This window comes from Lagopus muta, chromosome 2, assembly GCF_023343835.1.
Source record: "Lagopus muta isolate bLagMut1 chromosome 2, bLagMut1 primary, whole genome shotgun sequence".
Classification (NCBI taxonomy): Eukaryota; Metazoa; Chordata; class Aves; order Galliformes; family Phasianidae; genus Lagopus; species Lagopus muta.
The window spans coordinates 32,838,969-32,859,037 of record NC_064434.1 but is presented as its reverse complement, the minus strand read 5'-3'; the positions used below and the strand labels follow the sequence as shown (position 1 = coordinate 32,859,037).

Genomic DNA, 20,069 nt, shown 5'->3' with positions numbered 1-20,069 from the left:
CTTTCTGAAGCTTTCTGGAATGTTTTCAAAAGATAACCCAGCAAAGACACCTGTTCAGACTATCTAGTTTCAAAGTAATACTCAACAGTGTCACATTCTCCTTTAACCTCCTCTACTTCATTCTTATGTTCTATTGTAGATCTCCTGTTTGGACCATATTTGTTCCATGTAAATATGAGCACACAACCAAATACCTCTCGTTAAACACCTCCTTAATGCCTCTATTCTGTGTCATGTTCTCTCTGTCTACTCTCCACATTTTGGAACTTCAAATGGTATTTCCAGCAGCATTTGGTTTTGGTCTCCGAAGAAATAGATGTTCATGCAGGAGATGGCCCTGCTGGGCACTGTGGCAGTTGCTGGTACACGTGCTAAGATGTCCCAGCAGCTTCATTACTGCATCACAGTGTGCTCTGCTCATGTAGCCTTTGCTAGGGGAGACGCTTAAAAACTCTATTTAGGTCTGTGTGCTGATTTCTTTGGCATCACAAATGTAAAACATTGCAGGAGATGAAGATAATAGACCTTCACTTAGCTTACAGGCTTTGGCAAGTTTTCCTTGGGGATATAAATGAAACAGTTTGGAGACTAAAGCAGAAATAAACTGGAACTTCTCTCACCAGGCAATTAGCAGGTAGAGTGTTAAGAAGTGGTTGGCTTTGTTTCGTTGTTATCCCTGTACTTTTAAAGCACTTTGCTGCAGTAGTTTTCAATACGCTTTTTCCTGGCAGATTAAAGGTAGGGTGAGTTTTGATGCTACTCCATAGTTTATTGCATCAGCTATACCTGTCTGTTTGGTTTTCTGATGCACCTAAGTGTAGGGTCCTCTTATGAGGTTAATGAGTTTGGACAAAGAGAAAAGGAAACATGTTCATTAAATTAGAATTCAAAAATACATTAACATACAGCATTAATAGTTTTGGTGTCTTGCCTGTCCTCTATCCTGCACATGACTGTATTGCTTATAGTGGGATTGTGGGTAGCAAGAGAAAGCCCAAATCACTTTGCTTTTTAGTTGATGGTATGACAGCCTTGATAATGCACCACACCAACTATGAATATTTTGTGTAAACACTTGTCTATGTTTCAGTTATTAGCAAGAGATCCAGCTTTTTCCTCTTTTTCCCTATGCTTCCAATTAAGTTCCTTGTTCTCTTTAACTTTCCACAGTGTTATGCCTAAGATCTAAATAATCTTAGCCTGCAATTTTTCTCCTATTTGGGGAAAAAGACAAACAGTCAGAAAACATAAGGGACAAACAGGAATCTCCAGCCAGACCCGGAAAGAAATTCTGGCTTGCAGATTTTATCTGCTGCTGGAACGGGAATGCAAGTAATTGTGGTTTGTTGTGTTTGGGGTGTTTTTTTTTTTCTCCCTTTTCAGGAACCAATATGATCAAGACTGCGTGTGCACTTGTCTCCTACTGCAACGTCTGAGCCATAGTTCAATTTGGAGGTGAATTCTCACTGAAGGAGTACTGTGTGGGTTCAGAGGAGAGGAACCGATTGATGCAAGAAGAAAAATGTAGGGGTAGTGGTTAAAATAGGAAGACTGCGAGGAGAAAGAACATGAGTTAATTTGGTGAATGTTTTGATATTAGGGAATAATGTTGGAAGAGTATGTTTATGGTAAAGGAAGAATTGGAACAAAAAAACCAACTTTTTTTTTCTTCTGATTTGGAAGTTGCAGAACATGAAAGTCACTTTCCTGTTTTAGTGAGTTCCATGGTACTTCATGGCTAAAGGGGACAGGACAAGGAGAGGAAGAAAGGAGACAAATGCCAACTTAGAATCCAGCGAAGCATATTACTGTGCAGTAATGAAATAAAACTAGTCTTTCTCCTTCACATTTGTGAGCACTTCCTTCTCTGGAAGGCATAATAGAATTGAAATACAAGAGATAGGACACATAATAAATTACGTTCAGACAGTACCACCAAAGAGCATCTATTTCAGAGCAGCAGACATGCAAATGGCCAGAACATTGTCCATCTGGGTAAACCAGCATCTAGTCAAAGTCATACATGAGCTGATCTCAGCTCTCACAACTAGAAAGCTCTATGCCCTATCAGCTCATTTGAGAGAGGTGGTGTGATGATACTGTGATTCAGATGTAAGGTTTCTGTGGCTGTTGTGTAGACCATTAAGGCTGTCATCTTTGCTTTTGAAACAGCAAGTCACAATACCAAATTTTAAGTAATTGGGACAGTGTTAGACCTTTTTACAGCTCACTATATTGAGTTATATTTTAAAGTAGTGTTTCAAATGATGCCCACTTAGTTGTTGCCGTTTGGCTCTGGAATTAGGTACCACATGCATGGTTCTAGGTAATGGAAAATAATTCCACACATCTCTCTGTCTAGACCTTTCTTTTAAGAGATGTAGGCAGACTACACTTGTTTTTTTGTAACATTTTCCTCGTTGCTTAAATACTATAAGAGCTGCAGTTGCTGGATGTTGTAGCAGAAAGTGTGCCACTCCTCTCTGGGGAAGGTGCATCTGTGTTTTGGTGTGGATGGTAATGGTCACTTTACACAGGTTCTAAGGAGAACTGCAAAAATCCAGCAGACCCTTAGATTGAAATGACTTCCAGGAATCTGACCTGAAGCAAAGCAAAGGATGCTGTATGTTTGGAGGGATGAAATGACTGGCTATGCATTAGGGTGCGGGTCTTGGAAAAGTTGGCAAATACAGCCTTCCCCAAGTTAGCTTCTGCATATCTTTTGGTGGGGCTAAAATGTTTTTAGGGTCTGCATCATATGCTCTTGTTTGGTTTGCCAAGGATTGATCTCTCCGCATGTCTAGTTTTAGGATACAGCTGGCATGATGTAAATTTACACGGTAGCTTGCAGTGCCTGGTTTGTTTTATGTTAACCTGCGTCTCCCAGCTGCCCCTACATGAGGGTGCCTAAACACATCTTTTCTACAGCAGTTATAGCCATTTTGTGCAGAAAAGCATGTGCTGCTGCTTGGATTGCCTGCCTACCTGAGGATTGATTTTCAGCATAGTAGTTACTACAGTAAAAAGTGAACATAATCTGTTGTTGACTAAGAAAATCCTAAATTCTGTGGGTTTTGTATCCTAGTTGGATTTGAGTCAGTAACTGCAATGCAGTATTGGTGCTAAATTCCATCCTCTACTGTGGTTTGCGTTCAGGAGAGAATCTATAATTAAGGCTAACAAAGGTAAATAATATTGCTGTTTCTGCATCTGTAAAAATGCTGGGTCCCAAAAGTAGTAATGTCTGCAGCAGAAATAAAAGCAATGCAGGCTACTGAAGAGGGCTTGGCAGAAAACAAAATAAAGGCATGAGTTTTCAGATCTTCTCATGTTGAGATGTAAGGAAAAAAAAATGATGAAGAACACGGACCGCTTAACTCAGGTATGCACATAAAATATTTTCAAGCAGAAAAAAAAAAAAATCAACAAAAAAATTGTTTTCATATACACTGAAATGTGCAGAGATTTTCTACTTTTTTTTTTTTTTTCAGCTGCTTATAGATTTTCCTCTTGAGATTGCCCTTCCTTGGGCAAGTTTCAACGTCCATCTGTCATGTTAGGTAAAAGCCTAAGTGCACATGCACAGCCTAGGACTTCACAGGAATCTGTTGTGTTTTTTTTCCCCCTCATTTATCTCTGTCACAAATCCAGTTGTCATTTGTATAAGAAATTAATACTTTTACGAGGGATTAGGTGAAAGAATGCTTGCTTATTTTGTAAATCCTGAAGGGGCATTACCAGATTGAGAAATCATTTAAAAAACAAATCCTCACTTTGGTTACAATTCCATGAAAAATCGAATTTAATGAATCTAATTCCCTTTCTGTTTGGTTGTTACGGTTATCTTTCAGCTTTTTTCCATTTTAGACAGAAGAAGAAAGTGATTTCTCAAGGTGACATTCTCCTAGTAAGTTTCTTTCTGCAGTGAAGGCTCACACCACATGCTTTTCATATCATAGAGGAGTTGAATTGCCCTTCTTAGCAGTACTGAGGAATTTGGCTTTTTAGATGATAGGTATACTGAAGCAACAAGCACAAACTGGAACAGAGTAGTTTCCCTCTGAACACCAGGAAGCACTTCTGTGCTGTGCAGGTAACTGAACACTGGCACAGGTTGTCCAGAGGCTGTGTAGTCTCCTCTTTGGAGTTGTTCAGAAGCCTCCTGAATGTGGACCAGGGCACCCAGTTCTCGGTGACCTTGCTTGGACAGAGGTTGGGCCGGGTAGACCCAGAGGTCTCTCCCCACCTCAGCCTTTCTGGGATTCTGTGAAGCCAAGTTTTCCCCATAGCTTTTGTTGCTACCATTGTTTCTTTGTACTTCAGTTGTGCACTGACAAGAAGGATGTTTCCCAGAAGACCTTAGAGCTGCTTGAAACTGTTTCTGCTACCTTAAAAAGGTATTGAATATGTGCTGAAGGAATAGGACTAGCAATAGGAGGACGGGAAATGGCCTTTAAGTTGTGCCTGGGGAGGTTCAGGCTGGATATTAGGAAAAATTTATTTTTGGAAGGAATGGTGAAGCATTGGAACAGGCTGCCCAGAGAGGCAGTGGAACCATCCCAGGAGGTGCTCAAAAAACGTGTAGATGTTGTACTAAGGGACATGACTTAGTGTGGAAATACTGGCAGTAGGTGGATGACTGGACTAGATAATCTTGGAGGACTTTTCCAACCTTGGTGATTCTATGTGTATAATCAATGAATGTACAGATGTTATAATTATGAAATATACCAGAGAGTTTGGCTAAGCAGGTTATTTTACCAAAAGATAATAGATAGAAAGCTTACCTGTGTCCTGGGCTTGCTGTAAAACTCCAAAGGAGGGATCTCCAGAAGAGATCCTTCTCTACTGGCAGTCAGCTCTTAAATGGGTCTAGGAGAGGTGGAGCCAGGCTCCAGCCCTTCTGGCAGCACAGGTGAATTGCCTTCACCTGTGCTCCTGTGGCTGACTCATGGCTTGCCTCAATCAGAGGTTCAGGCTGTGATTCAGCAGTTCCCATACATTATGGAAACCTAGAACACCCATGGAAGTAAGAGATGAGAATCCTTCACAGAGTGTCCTTGCCACCCAGATCTGGGTCCCATAGATAGTCAGCAGGTCAAACTGCAAAACTGCGTTTCCATGTTTCCCTACATCCTAATTTGCAGGATTTGAACCTGCTAGGATAACAGTCTCACAACCTCTGCTTCTGTTGGCCCTATTGCCATGACCGCATATTTCTGTGCAGCGCTGTGCTGCCACGTTTTGGCTGTAAGAGTTCTGGGTATATTTTATGTGGCATCTGTCTCCAGTAAAATTCTGGCATAATGTCCAGTCATGAGGGCTTTTATGCTGGCGCTAGACTTTACAGCTTCTTATTTGACGGGATATTTGAAATTCAGTTTGTCCAACTGTGTCTGTTCAGTCAATCTGTAATATTTTTTTGTGACCTTTTACAGAGAATCATATTTTTCTATTGATACTTTCATTTGAAATGGGTTTTTTTCATTGTAAAGTATTTAAGAATTACCAGTTTACGGGTGTGGGTACTGCTGCTGTGAGGACAGACTGGTTCTTCAGTTGCTGAGTCAGAAATGCTAGGAAAGGGGAGCTGTGTAAAAATTCAGCTGTGTAAAATGCTCGGATTCATACTCAAAACCAGACATCTCATTATGTGGCATTTAAAGCCATTTCCCTGTCTAAGAGGACCTGAAACAATTATTTTTGAGAGGTTGTGATAAGTGGATAAGTGGCTGTGGAGGAGATCTAAGAGTAGACAGCTCTACATACACGACCTGGGTGGCCTAAGAGAAGCAAGTACACAGTGACTTAATACTCAGCTCTCACCCCCAGAGCCTGGAATGTTGAAAAAAGAGAATGAAATGTCAGTGTAATTGAGGGCAACTTGGTAGCTAGAGTATAGGTGAGGAGCTTGCAACCTACTAGAGACCAACTTGAAGTAACTAAGCCCTATGCTGTCAAGGTAGTGGCATCTCTGGCCCCTGTGGTGTTCTCCTTCTATTTTTTCTTTCTAGATTTGAGTTTAAAAATGCCTTTGCCCTTCCCAGGAGCAGTCTCAGATATCTAGGGATAATATGTAACAACTTGGTAGTCTGGAAAAGACAGCTGCCTTTTTTTGGATCTGTGGTTTTCATAGGAAAGGGCGCAAATACAGCAATTAATGTGCTCTTAAATCTCCTCTTCGAGTCTCTGTTTCATGCCCAGTCATTCAAACTGGTGTCAAAATATAATTCTGGAACGGGTGTTTGTGCCCACAGCCCCCAGCTGTTAGGTGAGAACCAACATGTAAACTATGTGGTGTGGATAGGCAGGCAAATTCTTAAGTTTTGTGGTTGGACTTGATGATCTTTAAGGGCCTTTCCAACCTGAGCAATTGTATGATTCTAAGTTTTAGTGTAATTATAATAGTCATTGTCTGTAGCTGCTAATTCTCAAGGTGCTGGTAATAGCTATTGGACGTAGCAGCTTCTGGTGGTGTTGCAGATAAAAGCTGTTGTGCCTCACAGAAAGCAGTGTTCTTTTGACTGTTTCTGTCTCTTGTTAGCAGGAATGGGAACACCAAACTTATTTTCAGTTGATTTTACCAGAAACCAGGTGTTTATAGAGCTGTGGCCAGGGCATGGTTTGAGTGCTTTAATTCTCCTACTCTTTGATCCATCCTTTACAGAGCTGAGATGAATCAGGCAGGATAATGGCTTTCTCTTTGCATTTATGCATGTTGTTGTTGTATTGGTGTGTTATTAAATACAGGGGTTTTGTAATACATGTAGACTCAGTTGTACTCACAAATGTGTTTATTTCACTCTGATTGTTGTTTCAGGGTAGGCGCGTACATAGGTCAGGGCATCTTGATTATAACTGTAATTGCAGCCACCCAAGCAGGTCCGTTAGCTGGAATAATTGAGGCTTAAACTATAACATTTAGCGCTAGCTTTGGTGGCAGTACAAATCTGTCCATGAATTAGGCTTTGGTCTGAGCTTTTGAGTGTGTGTTATCTTCCAAATCCAGCTGCACCTGTGGAAGAAAACGCTATTCTCAGCTTTTCACTGTTGTTCTAAATAGAGCTTAGTCTCTCCCCTGTGGTCTGCCAGTAGAATTGTCTCCCTCTCTTTCTTGTTTCTAGGATAAATCACTGAGGTTAGCATAGACCAGAGTTTAGTTTACCAGTCCGATTTTAACAAACACTGAATAGAAAGCTTGAAAAGGCATTCTGCAGGAAGAGAGGAACTGCAGCAGAGGGGTTCTGAACCTGTGAAGTTAATTGCTTCCACCAGCGCATCTGGATCTAGGAAAAGAGATCTGCTCACTTCTTCTCAGAAAAGATTTTCAGTTCCTGTCCATATGTGAATGGAATGGCATTACCTGTTACCTGTCAATTTTGAGTGGTAATGAATACAGCATTTGATGTCGATTACAGGCTGTAGCTTCAGTAGTGTGTAATCAGAATTTCCTCTACAGTCATTCAGTCACACTTGATTTCACACTAGCACCTGTGCAGAACCAAAGCATGGGAGTTTATGTCCAGATTATCTGCCTGCTATTGGTAAGATTTAAGGGAGCCTGTAAGTTGCTTTCTTCTAAAACAAACTGCAGTGTTATGAACCATGTGTGGTAGTGTTTAAAAATGAGTCTAATGTTCAAAAGAACATAAAAAGTGTTTCATATATTTAATGCTCAGACTGGAGCCTGGTGGTAGCCTTTTATTCTTTGGTGTGCAGCAGAAAAGAAAAAACAGAACAGTCATATTTCAGGAAGGGCTTATAGGTGTAGCAGGTAATTATCTTCTGAAACTGAAGCATCTGTAACGACTTTCTTCTCGCTGTTCTCCTTTATAATCATGTAAGAGTAGACAGAAGTACAAGGGCTGCTCTGAAAGTAATGTCTCCTATTTTATTATGTTGACCCACAAAGTCAGAAGCAGATGTTGGTGATATGGCAGTAGAGGTTGAACCTTCCTACCAATTTTCCATTCCATGTGGTTGCTGTGTGACAAATGGCAGCAGAGGGGTGATCTGACACAATTGTGTCTGACATGAAAGTGTGGGTGAAGCAAAGGTGTGGCATTGAATTCCTCCATGCAGAAAAAAATTGCACCCATTGACATTCACTGACACTTGCATAATGTTTGTGGAGATGAAAGAGTGAATGTGAGTGTAGTGAGGTGGTGGGTGGTGTGTTTCAGTAGTAGCAATGCTGGGTCACCTCCACTGGTTACGAGTTACGAGTGTGGCATGCAGACACTTGTTCATTAGCGGTGAAAATGCATGGTTGAAGATGGTAACTACATTGAAAAGCAGTGTTTTATAGCTGAGAGTTTGTTCTATCCAATAGTGTTATTGTGCTCTTCGTATCCGTTGTAGTTTCCATGGCAGTAAAAGAGGCATTTCTTTTGGAGCAACATACGAACAGTTTTCTCTTTATACTGAAGAGAAATTCTATTGTATATGTTACACCTACTTCTGTTTAATTGTTAGAAGAGACATAGGTGTTAGAAATTGCGTCCTCAACTTTTAGAGGCATACAAAGGGATCTTTTGCACAGTTCACTTGCTTTCTTTCCTCTAAAGGGAATAAAAACAAGAACAGTTTTAAACTTGGATGAGATTGAACTACTTTTTCTTTCCTTAGCCGAGAAAATAACTTTCTTCTGTTGCTGCATATCGTCTGTCTATTGTCAGCTCCACAAAACAGATTGTATGCACTGGATTTGCAGATTGCATTTCTTTAAAATTTATTGTTTCACTGCCTCTAGTCACGCTTCTGCTTCTCTTACACCAGCCCATTTGCCCAGTGTTACCATTTTGGGGAAAGCAGATTTCTTTGCAGCAGCTTCTGCCATCTGGAACCATCCTCTTTTATCTCCCTAGTTTGTCAGGACTCCAGAGCTTTTCAAATATTTTCTGAAATTATAACCTTTTTCTTTTACCTGTTACTCATTGGGGTATGATTCTGTGACTCAGTGTCCTATTCAGTACTGAATGTCTTCACCCCACTGTTGTTTTCTGTGAGGTTTTTATCATAAGAAGTCAGGAAAATGATTAAATGCTCCATGAAAGTAAATGTTCTGAGAGATTCAGAACAACTGAAACCTATAGCCTCATATCTACTTTCTCCCTACTGAGAAAAGAACATTGTCAGCCTCTGTTTTTGTAGCTTTCAGCGTGGTGTATTTGGTTGACCATGCTGTCAAGTTGCTTTTCCTAAATTCTCAGCATCATTTTCACATTATATGGAGAATGCTTAAGCTTGATATTTTGCGTTTTCCTGGGAAAGCCGAGAGAGCACAGTTTCTAGAACTGAATATCTTAGTTTAAATTTCTTAAATTACCCTGGTTCTAAAAGCTTTTAACAAACTTTTGTTGTTTATGAAAAACGTGACTTTGTGTGATACATCCTTTGTATGGCTGTGGTGCTCTATAGCTCCCGCTGTATAGGTATCTCTTTAAAGTATGGAAAATGTGGAGTTTATGTTCATTCATTATGCAGCAATTTCTGGCACTACAGAAGATAACAAGGTGGAGTACTGCAATGCATTTGGTACTGTGTCAGAATAAGATGATCATCTTAAGATGTACTGGAGAGGAAACGAAAAAATAACGTTACCTGTCATATAAGTAAGGACGCTGCAGTACAGAAGTCAGGTCTTAGCAGAGGTTTGCAATTAGGATCTTGAGCCGTTGAAAAAAAGGAAGCAATATGTTTAGGTGTGGGCAATATCAAGAGCCTTGAATTAGGGAAGTGACTTTTTATTCTTAACTTAGTGATACACCTCAATTTGTAGATCAGGTAGCTGTTGGGTGCTTGATTTTTCTTCTAGAGTGCAGTGGCTGCAGTGAAATACTGCATTTGTGAGCTTTGCTAGAAGACCATAGCAAATGGACTGGTATGGTCCATTTTGCAAAGAAAATCTCCTGCTAAGTGAAGAGCTGGGGGAAAAGCACTCCCACTCACTTGCCCAACTCATAGGTTTGTAATTTTGAAACCAGTGCGCAGTGCCAGTCTGTGTTATCTAGAACATACGGCAAGCTCAGAACATCTGGATACAATAAAGGGAGTCATTTTACTTGTTTCATATTGAACTTTGGTTACGGAGGAATTTTGTAAGTTATTTACTTTGAATAGTTTTCGTCCTTGAACATCTTCATGTGTTGCAGGTGTTTTTTTTAAAGAGCTTATGATTTCCATGTGTTAGCCCACTTTTTGTCAGCTCTGTCAATTTTACGAATGAGCTGATGTGTGTTTTCTCATTCGCATTGATATTAAATGTAAATGCAGACACTGAAAAATGATTCCTTTAGACATTTTTCATTTTATTGGGCAGTAGGGGAGCCTAGAGGTTCAGGAAAACATTTTGTTGCAAATAATATTCTCAGAGAAGTGAATAAGTGCATTTCATACATTATAAAATATATGAAGTAGTCAAATAAATATATCCATTCTGATGATCCCTCAGAAACAGGTACAAGAAGAGTCTGTAGTCTTGGCCTTGGAAAAAAAAAAAGCTTAGAATCTTATGTCGTGTATTAAAATGTTTATTGTCTTCCTAGATTTTTAAAAAATTCCTTTTAAAAAAAAAAAAAAAAACAAAAACAACCTTCTTTCTTCTGTTGTAGTTTAACTCAGCACCTAAACACAGCACAGCCTTTTGCTCACTCACCCCAATGGTTTCACCATGCTATGAAGGTGGTGGCTCTTCCCTGCTGAACGGCTGGCCTGATCCCAGGCATGCTTCCATCACTCAGCAACAACCAAAACATCATTGTGCTATTGATGTTGTTGCAGTTGAAACAAGGACATCTTTCTTGCCGTACAAGGGCAAATTTGTGGCTCTGTCAAACTCAGTGTGAGTTCTGTCTATAACTTAATTTAGGCCAGGATTTCCTTCCTGGTCTGTGTTACTTATAACTTCTTTGCATAGGTAAGAATTTACATTTAATTGTATATCTGTCTCTGTTCATCTGAGTGACTAGATCATGAGAAAGGTGATAGGTGCATTGGTTCTTCTTACAATTTGTGTCTTTGAGGTTGGGAATCTTTGCCTAGTAGATGACAAATTACCACACAGGATGAGCCATTTCAAGCCTTTACAACAACCCTTGGTTGAGCTGACAGGAATGTTTGTGCTGCAGCAGCTTGCTGTTGGAAAGTGCTGATTAAACTGAATGAAAAAGCACAATGGGAAGGTGTCAATATGATGCTGAAAATGCCAGGAAGATCTCAGGCTTCTATCCTGACCAGCTGGCTGCATACTGGCCAGCTTTGTCTCCAGGCGTTTCTGGAAATTTGTGTTGTACATGAAAATCGTTTTCTCTGATTTTTTGTTCCACTTTGGAAGAACAGAATGATTCAGAAATATGGAAGCTTTTGTGGCTCTCTGTTGTCCTGTCTCTGTAAATAAACTTTTACATGTAGTAACACTGCAGCTTTCTCAAAGGGTACTGCTGATTGTTGGAGTGGAAAAAGTTATTTAGAAAGTGATGTGACTTGATTTTTACCATTCTAGCCAAGAACTTCTGTTGCCATATCCCATTAGCACCTCATAGTTGTGTTATTTTAAATGTGAATCTTTTGTATTAATGGTTTTCTGAGAAGCCTCTTAGATATGTTCAAACTTGCTTAATTTTTTACATCCTCTATGCAGACATACAACTCTCTATTAAACACTCCTTGGCCATAGGGTAGTTTTGTTTTTTCTTTGTTTACCCTCTGTTCCAAATGCTTGGTGATATTTTATGCTTTAATTCAGGTCCTTCTGGCTGATCATGCTTCCTGTATTGGTTGCTTACAGTATCAAGTAGACCAGTTATTGACTGTCAGTTCAGAAAATCGAAAGTGATAGTAATTTTGTCACTTGAGTACAATTGAAAAGTTCTTTGAAGAAAAAAAGTGTCTCTATTCTTTTTCTCCTGTGTTTTTGTGTTTTTCAGGAGTCGGTTCTGTAACATGTAGTCTTTTTTATTTTGTCCTCACATGGCGGTATCTGTCCCATCTCTTTTTCAGTCCTTGTGATCTGCAAGATGTGGTGCTTGTTCCCAATTCAATATCTGAAACAATTTCCTTGTCAGATAAGAATCCTGACGTATGATTGTGTCTCCAGTCAGTGAACTACTTTCTAAGTTAGAATCTTTGGAGAGATAAATGTTAGGCAAAAAAGTGTTGGAAAAGTAACTGATTTCTAATATAGTATCTTCTCTCATCGCACTAGTGGTTTTGGTTTTAAGTGAAAAGATGATTATAATATGTAATTTCAATTAAACATCTTTTGTTGTTGTTGTTGTTGTTGTCCTGCAGTATTGAGACTAACCACAGTTCTGTTTTTTCTTTTACAGGTTGCCTTTCTGAAGCTGTGAAGATCTCAGTTACCTATGTAGAAAACTCTTCTCAAATTCCCTTCCATCAGACATATACAGAAACCTTCCGATGGTGTGACACCTGAAAGAAAATCTCCTGGCAGTACAAAGCAGGATGAGCTATGGCACGCATTATTCTTTCTATCTGGAAGAGATTCAAAGCCAAAGACGGAGTTAGCTTTTACATCCAGTACATTCTTAGATGTTGTTGTAAGAGTGACTGCTCACATCAAGCTGGACTAAGTTATATGTAGTCAATACTACCTTTGTCCGACAGTATTGGGAGTCCTAAAAAGACAGGCAGCAAAGAAGGGATCTAATATATTTAATGTTATGGATGCTGAAGTGTTCTGTTCTTTCTTTGCTCTAATAAACTTAGAAGGCCGACTAAAATACATGTTTAACAAAAACTAGATTTTGTATGTTTATCATGTTTATTATTTCTGCATTAATGTTTACCTTCCTTCTTGGGAGTGAAGAAAGACCGTGTTCATGTTAGTATACCATATGTAATATTTTGGGAAACTGATAATGTTTTGAAGAATCAAGACTTGATGGTTGTTTGAACTAATTATTCCTTCAGCTTCAAAAAAGGGTATCCCCATGAGAGCTGCCTTTTCAGAAACTGCCAGAAATGAAAGATTATTGTCCATTTTTGCTCTGCGTGCTTACCTGCTTTTCACAGGAGTTTTTTCACTGGGCACAGAATCTGTTACCATTTTTGTTTTTGGAGTGAGTTGGATTTCTGTGACTATCCAGAATGTGACTGAGTAATTGCACAGAAAATCTTTCCCAATCTGTTGAAATGACCCCTATTATGGTTTTGCAAATACAGAGCTATCTTAGGTCACAAAATATGTGCTTTTGGGGTTAAGTCTCTGTCACATCCTGCTTCATTTGCTACTGTGACCATACAGAGTAAATCTGGCATTAATATTATATTTGGTTGCAGAGTGATGTGCGTAGACACTTCATCAGTTTTTGGGAACAAGGAAAAGCCTTCTGAAGATGAAGAAACATGCATCAGCCCCATCCTGCCATGCTCCTGCTGTGGCAGTGCTACAGCTGAGCAAAATCCTGCAAATCCTAAGCAAATCTTGAGGGAGCACCAAGCCCAGCATGTACACTGATAACACTGAGCCTTTTAGGAGCTTGCCTCCTGCCCTCCTGCCTGCATGTACTTAAAGCTGCTGCTTTTTTTGTTTTTTTTTTTATTTTTTATTTTACACCCTTGTGCATTGGTGTACAGGGTCTGACTGGGATGGAGTTAACAACTTTTGTAGCTACCATGCTGCAGGTTGGATTTGTGGCTCCAACAGTGCAGATAACGCACTGCTGTTCTGGCTGCTGCTGAGGAGTGCTTGCACAGCACCAAGTCTGGGCCTTTTTATTTCCCCCTCACATCTTTCCCTCAGTGAACAGATTGCTGTTGAGCAGGAAACTGGGAGAGACCACAGCAGAGACAGGTGGTCTCAGCTGGCCATAGGGTTTGGGTACATATGTAGCTTGCTTACCCTTAAAGCATGTAAACAAACACCATGGAGATAGGAAACTGCTCCAGACAGTAGCTGGCTGCCAGCTGTTTTTTTGTTTTTTTGTTTTGTTTTAAGAAAAATTTGATCCTACTTATTGCTTTCTCTGTTTTCCCCATTGTTTTGTATCTGTTACACTGCATTTTTTTTTTCAGGGCACAAAGTATGTTTATTCTACTTTCTATAGTGTCAAGTACAGCCTCAGTGTTAAAGCCGTGAGAATAAATCAGCTGTGACGTTAGGAAGTACCCACTCACATTAACGGAGATAGATGTGCCTCCTCCACTAATGTGCAGTTTCCAGACAGTGTAAGGCAACAAGAAGCTATTTAAAATGTCAGCTTTAATTTTTACATGCTATCAAGTTGTAAAGATTGCTATTGCAAAACACCTCCTATGTGTCAGACAAGGGGTGTTCTCCATTAGCACCAATGGACAACATTATTGTTCCTGTCATTAACAGGTCAAGTGTAGAGCTTGTTACATTCTTTAAACAAGCTTGACCATTATAATGAACTGGGATAGCTAAGCTGTCATACCAAGTTAAGTCTCAATTATTTGGTGGTTATTTTATCTCCAAAAGTAGGCTTTCTAGTTTAGTTTCTATCACCTCCAGTGTAGGCTAGGATATACTGAATAATATTGACAAAAGGATTGATGCTGGTCTTGCACTGTGAGCTGAAGGGCAAGTTCTGTCTTGCCTCTGTTTCACTTTTTTGTGTGGAAAACTTTGTAGATATAAGGAACAGCTTTAATTAAAATTTACAATACGTGTTTTTGCACTTAATTTTGGATTTAAATGCAAGTGTGTTTCAGTAATTCTTTCTGTTTTGCTGCCTTCATTGTTGGTCCTCCAGAACATCACTATGGTGTCAATTTTAGACTTTGCATTCTTTCGTTTCTCTCCTAGCCAACTCTGTTCCATTGTAAATGACAGATTTCTTGTTTGAGGTACTGCATCAGCTTATTTGCATTGTTCCTTTCAGTTCCCCTCCAGCTTTTCTTTTTATCTTTTTTTCGAAGCACTGCAAAGTCCTCAGATGGACAAGTTACAGAAACATTGCACAACCCTGTCTTCACTAGACTTCTTCAGTTTCTTTCAAAATGGGCTGAATTGCCTCATGGCAGATGCCAGGGAGCTTTTAGCAATTTTCACTGAATATCAGGAATCTTGCTGGTCCACATGCTATAACCACTCATTACAACGTTGTGTCTTCGAATATCTTATTGTGACAGGCAAGTGTGATATTTCTGTTATTGCAGACAGCAGATGCTGTGTTCAGATCTCATGGTGCTATAGTTCAGGAAAGTTAGATAACATTCTTTTAATGATAACCACGAATATTTGTCTAACTGCTAATTGTGTATAATGGCTCTTGCTTTGTCCCTGTCCAGTTGTCTTACACACTGGATTGCATTGGTCGTTATATTACATGCTCAGTAATAGATGCTCCTTCTATCTGCTTGTATTCCATGATGATATAAATGCCTATCAATTTCTCATTGTAAATACTAGAAAACAGTTTATTTTATAATATAAAATGTCATTTTAACTTGCATGTTTTTGATCACTTCTTCAAGGATGTGAAGAATTTTTGTCTTTTTCTGTGATAACAGAGGAGGCTGTGGCTGAGTTCTGTGTTTTGTTAATGACAGCTCCAACGGCTAGGGCGTTGGAAAAGAGACTCTACACCTTAATTATTTACATATGTTAATTACACCATAACTGGCTGGCTGTCTTTTGGCAGCATGCATTTTCTTACTGGTTTGCCTGTATCACTGGGGGGGGGGTTGTGGTTGTGGTTCTCCTGCTAGTGACAAGGTTACTCAAGGTTACTTGCTCAACACTGCCAGTGTGACAAAGTCCCTATGGAGATAAGTTGAGTTATACCCATTGGAGACAGACTGACGAATAAGATACCTCATGTTTCATCAGCCAGCAGTAATAAGCATCTGCAGGAGAGAAACGAAGGGTCTTTCCTTCAGTTGGGTTGGTGTGTATCTAAAAGTGGGGCCAGATATGTCTGAGAAAGCCCTGGGATATGTCTGGACAGACATAGAGTTAGTTGTTGTCACCATGGGAAGGCTCAATCCATGTGGAAATGGAGTGGAAGGACTAGCTGTGGAAGAACGGAGAAAGGACCTGATGGAGTGCTTACAGAAGAAGGCCACAAAAATGATACAAGGGATAAAAAACACCTAGAAGAACAGGCTGAATGAGCTGGGGCTGTTCAGCCTGGAGAAGAGAAGACATCAGCAAGACCTGAGATCAGCCTTTCAGAAGGCGGGGCGAGGGGGGGGGCTGCGAAAAGGAAGAGGACAGACACTAGCAGGGTCTGTTATGAGAGGACAAGGGGAAGAGGTTTCAAACTAAAATAGGGGAGATTTAGACTGGATGTAAGATAGGTATATTTTTACAATAAGGATAGTGAAGCACTGGTAGATTGCCCAGTGATGAGGTGAATGCTCTGTCCCTGCAGACACTCAAGGTCAGGCTGGATGGGACTCTAAGCAAGCTAGCTTAGGACCTAAATGTAGGCATCCCTGTTCATTAATAGGGAGTTGGATAGATGACCTTTATGGGACTCTTACTACTCAAACAATTCTATGAATCAAGTGCTCTATGAGCTCTTCACAATACATTCTTAGATTTGTTGGACTATTGAGTGTATTCATGGTATAGTGGCTCTTCTCTCAGTTTCTTTGTAAATATTGTCAGAAGTTTCTGTCTGTGACCAATAAGAAGTTATGATTTGGAATCTGTAATGATTCAATTGTATAGTTAGTGTCATCTGTTTTCTCAGATTAGCAGACTTGCTCTTTTATAGGCTTTGATTTACATGGAGGGCAGGAGCAGTCCTTTCTTTGAGCTTTGAAAGAAAATGAAGATTGGGGACGATTTACAGCTTGTGCTTTGCTGCCAAAAAGGAAAAAAGGGTGTAGTAAAATTGCTGGAACAAATATTCTCAAGCACATGACCAAAAATGAAAATATACTAAATCAAGAGCACTTTTTAAATTGATGGCCACTGAGAAGAACAGGTGAGCTGCTGTTTTAATTGATGCAGAGTAATTATAAAAGTCATATTTTGCAGTTGAGATGAACAAACACAGCTCAACTGTTGCATATTGTCTTGAGTTTGTGAAGAGCACTGTGCTCCCATCCACATCTGGGGCAGGTCCAGTAGGTTGGTGCTAGGTAAGCAAACAAAGCATGAGGGAGCACAGCAGAAGACAGGGAGCATGGCATGACAGAGGACTCTGAAAGATGGTTTGGGATAAGAGATTAACAACAGGCCTGAAGGAAATTATTTCCTGTCCTGAAAGATGCTTTTAAGTTGCTGCAAGCAGGTAAAGAAACATCTTGGTGGTTGGGGATTTTGGAATTGGCATTGTAGCTTATAAATTGAAACATTTACTTACCTATTGTTTGATTATTGTTTTGTTTTGTTTTTTTTTAATGATCACACAAACTAAATATTTTTTTCATAGAATAATGCTGATAAATTTTACATTTTCTCTATTTTTTTCTGGTTTTGGTACAGTATGCATTCCAATCTGCGCCCTCATCATCGTCAAGATTTTGATGCTTGCTCCACAAAAATCACATTTGCACTAGAGTATATTAGCTTTCATTTAATATAGAAAATTTTTCTTTAAAGTAGAAACCAATGGAAATTTGTTGCTGTAGTTAACCAGGATACTACTAAATAAGAAAGATCTTACATGGGCTATTTACTTTGCAGATTTTTGTCTCCTGCTGTACCAGACATGTGTTCTGTAATTAGTATTAATCATTTTTTCTTGGGCCATAGAACATTTTTTTAAAGCATCTTCTAAAGAGATGGAATTCAGAGCCTGCAGGATTTCTATCCCTTGAAGCCAGTCTCCTGTTACTGCTGGCATTCTTCCGTACGGTTATGTCTCATACGTCTATTTTCATATCCTGATCCCACATAAATTCAATCAGTTACTTTTTTTTGTCCTACTACACTTATTGGAAACCTGATCCAGAGCCTCACTTATCTGATAGAAATATGATTTCTGGTGTATCTCTGGCTAATTTATACCATTTTTGTTGTTGCTGTTGTGCCAGCAACATTCTTTAATGTAGAAGTTAGTTTTCTTCTAAAACGTATTTCTGTGTTTGGGGAACAATCCTGTCTCCCCTCAATGTTTATTTTATTAATGGCTTCCTACGCTAAAATAGATACTGTGTTTTACCAGATTCTGTCTGTTCTGGTTTGAAGTAATCTTCCTTGTGAAGGCAAGAACAAACTGTGCCAGCAGAATGACATTTACTTTGTAATTCCTTTGGGAACACTTTGCGTTATATGTCAGAGCTTCTGTTTTTTCCTTTTCACCTTTGCATCACATCGGTGGTTCACAGCAAACTTCACTTCTGTTACCAACTGTGGTGACCTAAGGAATGCCATTATTCTCTGGCAGAAAATCCAATTATTTCACATGTGCATGACTCTTTTCTCTGGATGTTTGATCCTTTCTCAGGTTGTCCTGATCCTCATCTTTATTAATGATGTTTCTGACCGCTGCATCATCAGCAAATGTTCTTAAAACATTTCTAGTGGACCGTGTCACTGTGCCATGGTCACTGTAAAAATGTTTAATAAGATTGGTTCAAAGAAAAACCTACAATGCCCTCTGGCCTGTTAATTCTCTTTTTAGTTCCCACAGAGAGATTTGCCTCAGGTTTTCCATTCAGACCTCAGCAGGAGTCAGGATCTCAATGCCACCATCTCCAAGCCCTGTTCCAGTCTTCACCTGTCATGCAGGAAAAGCCCTTCAGCTGTCATTAACAACCACGAGGGGTTCTTGACCACAAATGTGAAGTAGATGCTCTAGTAAATTAGTCACCATCTAAGGAAGATATTGTGTATGATATGTATTACATATTTTTACTTGTAGGTAAAAATGTTTTGTTCTTATTTAGTTCTCTGTTGCTGATCCATTGGATATTTGGGCTTTTTTTTTTCTTTTTAATACTCCATACACAGTGAATTCTTGAATCTTTCGTTAATTTAATGTTTGGTACAAAGAGAATGTCATCCCCATTATCAAATGCTTAAGCAAAAACCAAACATTATATTCCCTCTCTCCTGATATGAATTTGATAATGAATCTGATGTTTACACACACTGTTGGTGAACTGAGATCAGCGTACAGTGGTGAGAGATTGATACTGGTCAAATTCCAGTAGTCATTAATAGAAAACATTACTGTTCTAGAAGAGCTCAGATGCAAAGACCTTAAAGATCATCAAATCCATCCGTGACTGAACTAAATGACAATAACGACTTCTCTTGGGTGCATAAACCTCTTGCTTGGATCCTAACTCTCCACTGTGCCTGGGTAATAAAGTGGTTTGACGTAGTGTTTGAGTCCTATAGAACTGAAATATCTGATAGCTATGTTGGGTCCAGCTTTTTGGCTATCTTGAAGAGAACACTTTAGGTCTTTACGTACAGCTTCATTGAGCTGAGACAAAGAGACCAAGTCAGTTATCAGACACATTTTTTCTGCAGACCACATTGAACAGCCAACGTCACTGCATTCCACTTGTGCTTACTGCCACAAACTGTTTTTTGTCTTGCTTAAGTTCAGTTTCAAGTAACAATTCTGAGAAGTTATGTGTTTTGCATATTAAGACATATCATGGGCTATATTACCCTAATGTGTGCACAACAACTGTGCACAAATCATCCACAGCTGCAAAAGATAAACTAGATTATTTTTATTTATTAGTTTAACATGAACCCTTAATTGAAGATTATACAGTAATGCACAAAATGCAAATTTACTTCTGGTATTTTCTGCCTTGACGTGTTTTATCACATAATCCAAGTGTGGTTTTAAGTTTCTGATGAGATGGATGAGAAGGCTTTTGTTTATTTGGAAGAAAGCATTAAAGAATTGTGAGCTTATCACATGTGTGTATGTATGTGTGTTTAGACACAGCTTCAGGAATTGTGCACACCTCTTCAAATAGGAATATCTTGTATGTCTGATTTCATGAGGAATTCAAAATTAAAGGTCACCTAGAAGCTGTCTTCATACTTAATTCATTGATAACAAAGCACGGTTTTGGCTTTTTTATCCTTCTAATGAAATGGTGTTGCACACATTGCAGAACTCTGGTAATTTTATTTTACTGTAATTCCTAAAAAAAAA

The 20,069-nt window shown here is 39.3% G+C and overlaps 2 protein-coding genes across 3 annotated transcripts in view; one reads left to right on the top strand and one right to left on the bottom strand.

Annotated features, from left to right (window-relative positions):
- The window catches only part of UBE3D (ubiquitin protein ligase E3D), a 79,175-nt gene extending 63,735 nt beyond the window's left edge, over window positions 1-15,440 (top strand). For both annotated transcript variants that reach the window (XM_048934898.1, XM_048934897.1), the window contains exon 10: window positions 12,330-15,440. In XM_048934898.1, coding sequence (XP_048790855.1) covers window positions 12,330-12,350 — 21 coding nt within the window. In that variant the 3' untranslated portion in view covers window positions 12,351-15,440. The remainder of the gene's footprint in view (window positions 1-12,329) is intronic.
- The window catches only part of BCKDHB (branched chain keto acid dehydrogenase E1 subunit beta), a 1,150,961-nt gene that overhangs the window by 84,874 nt on the left and 1,046,018 nt on the right, over window positions 1-20,069 (bottom strand). The window lies entirely within an intron of this gene.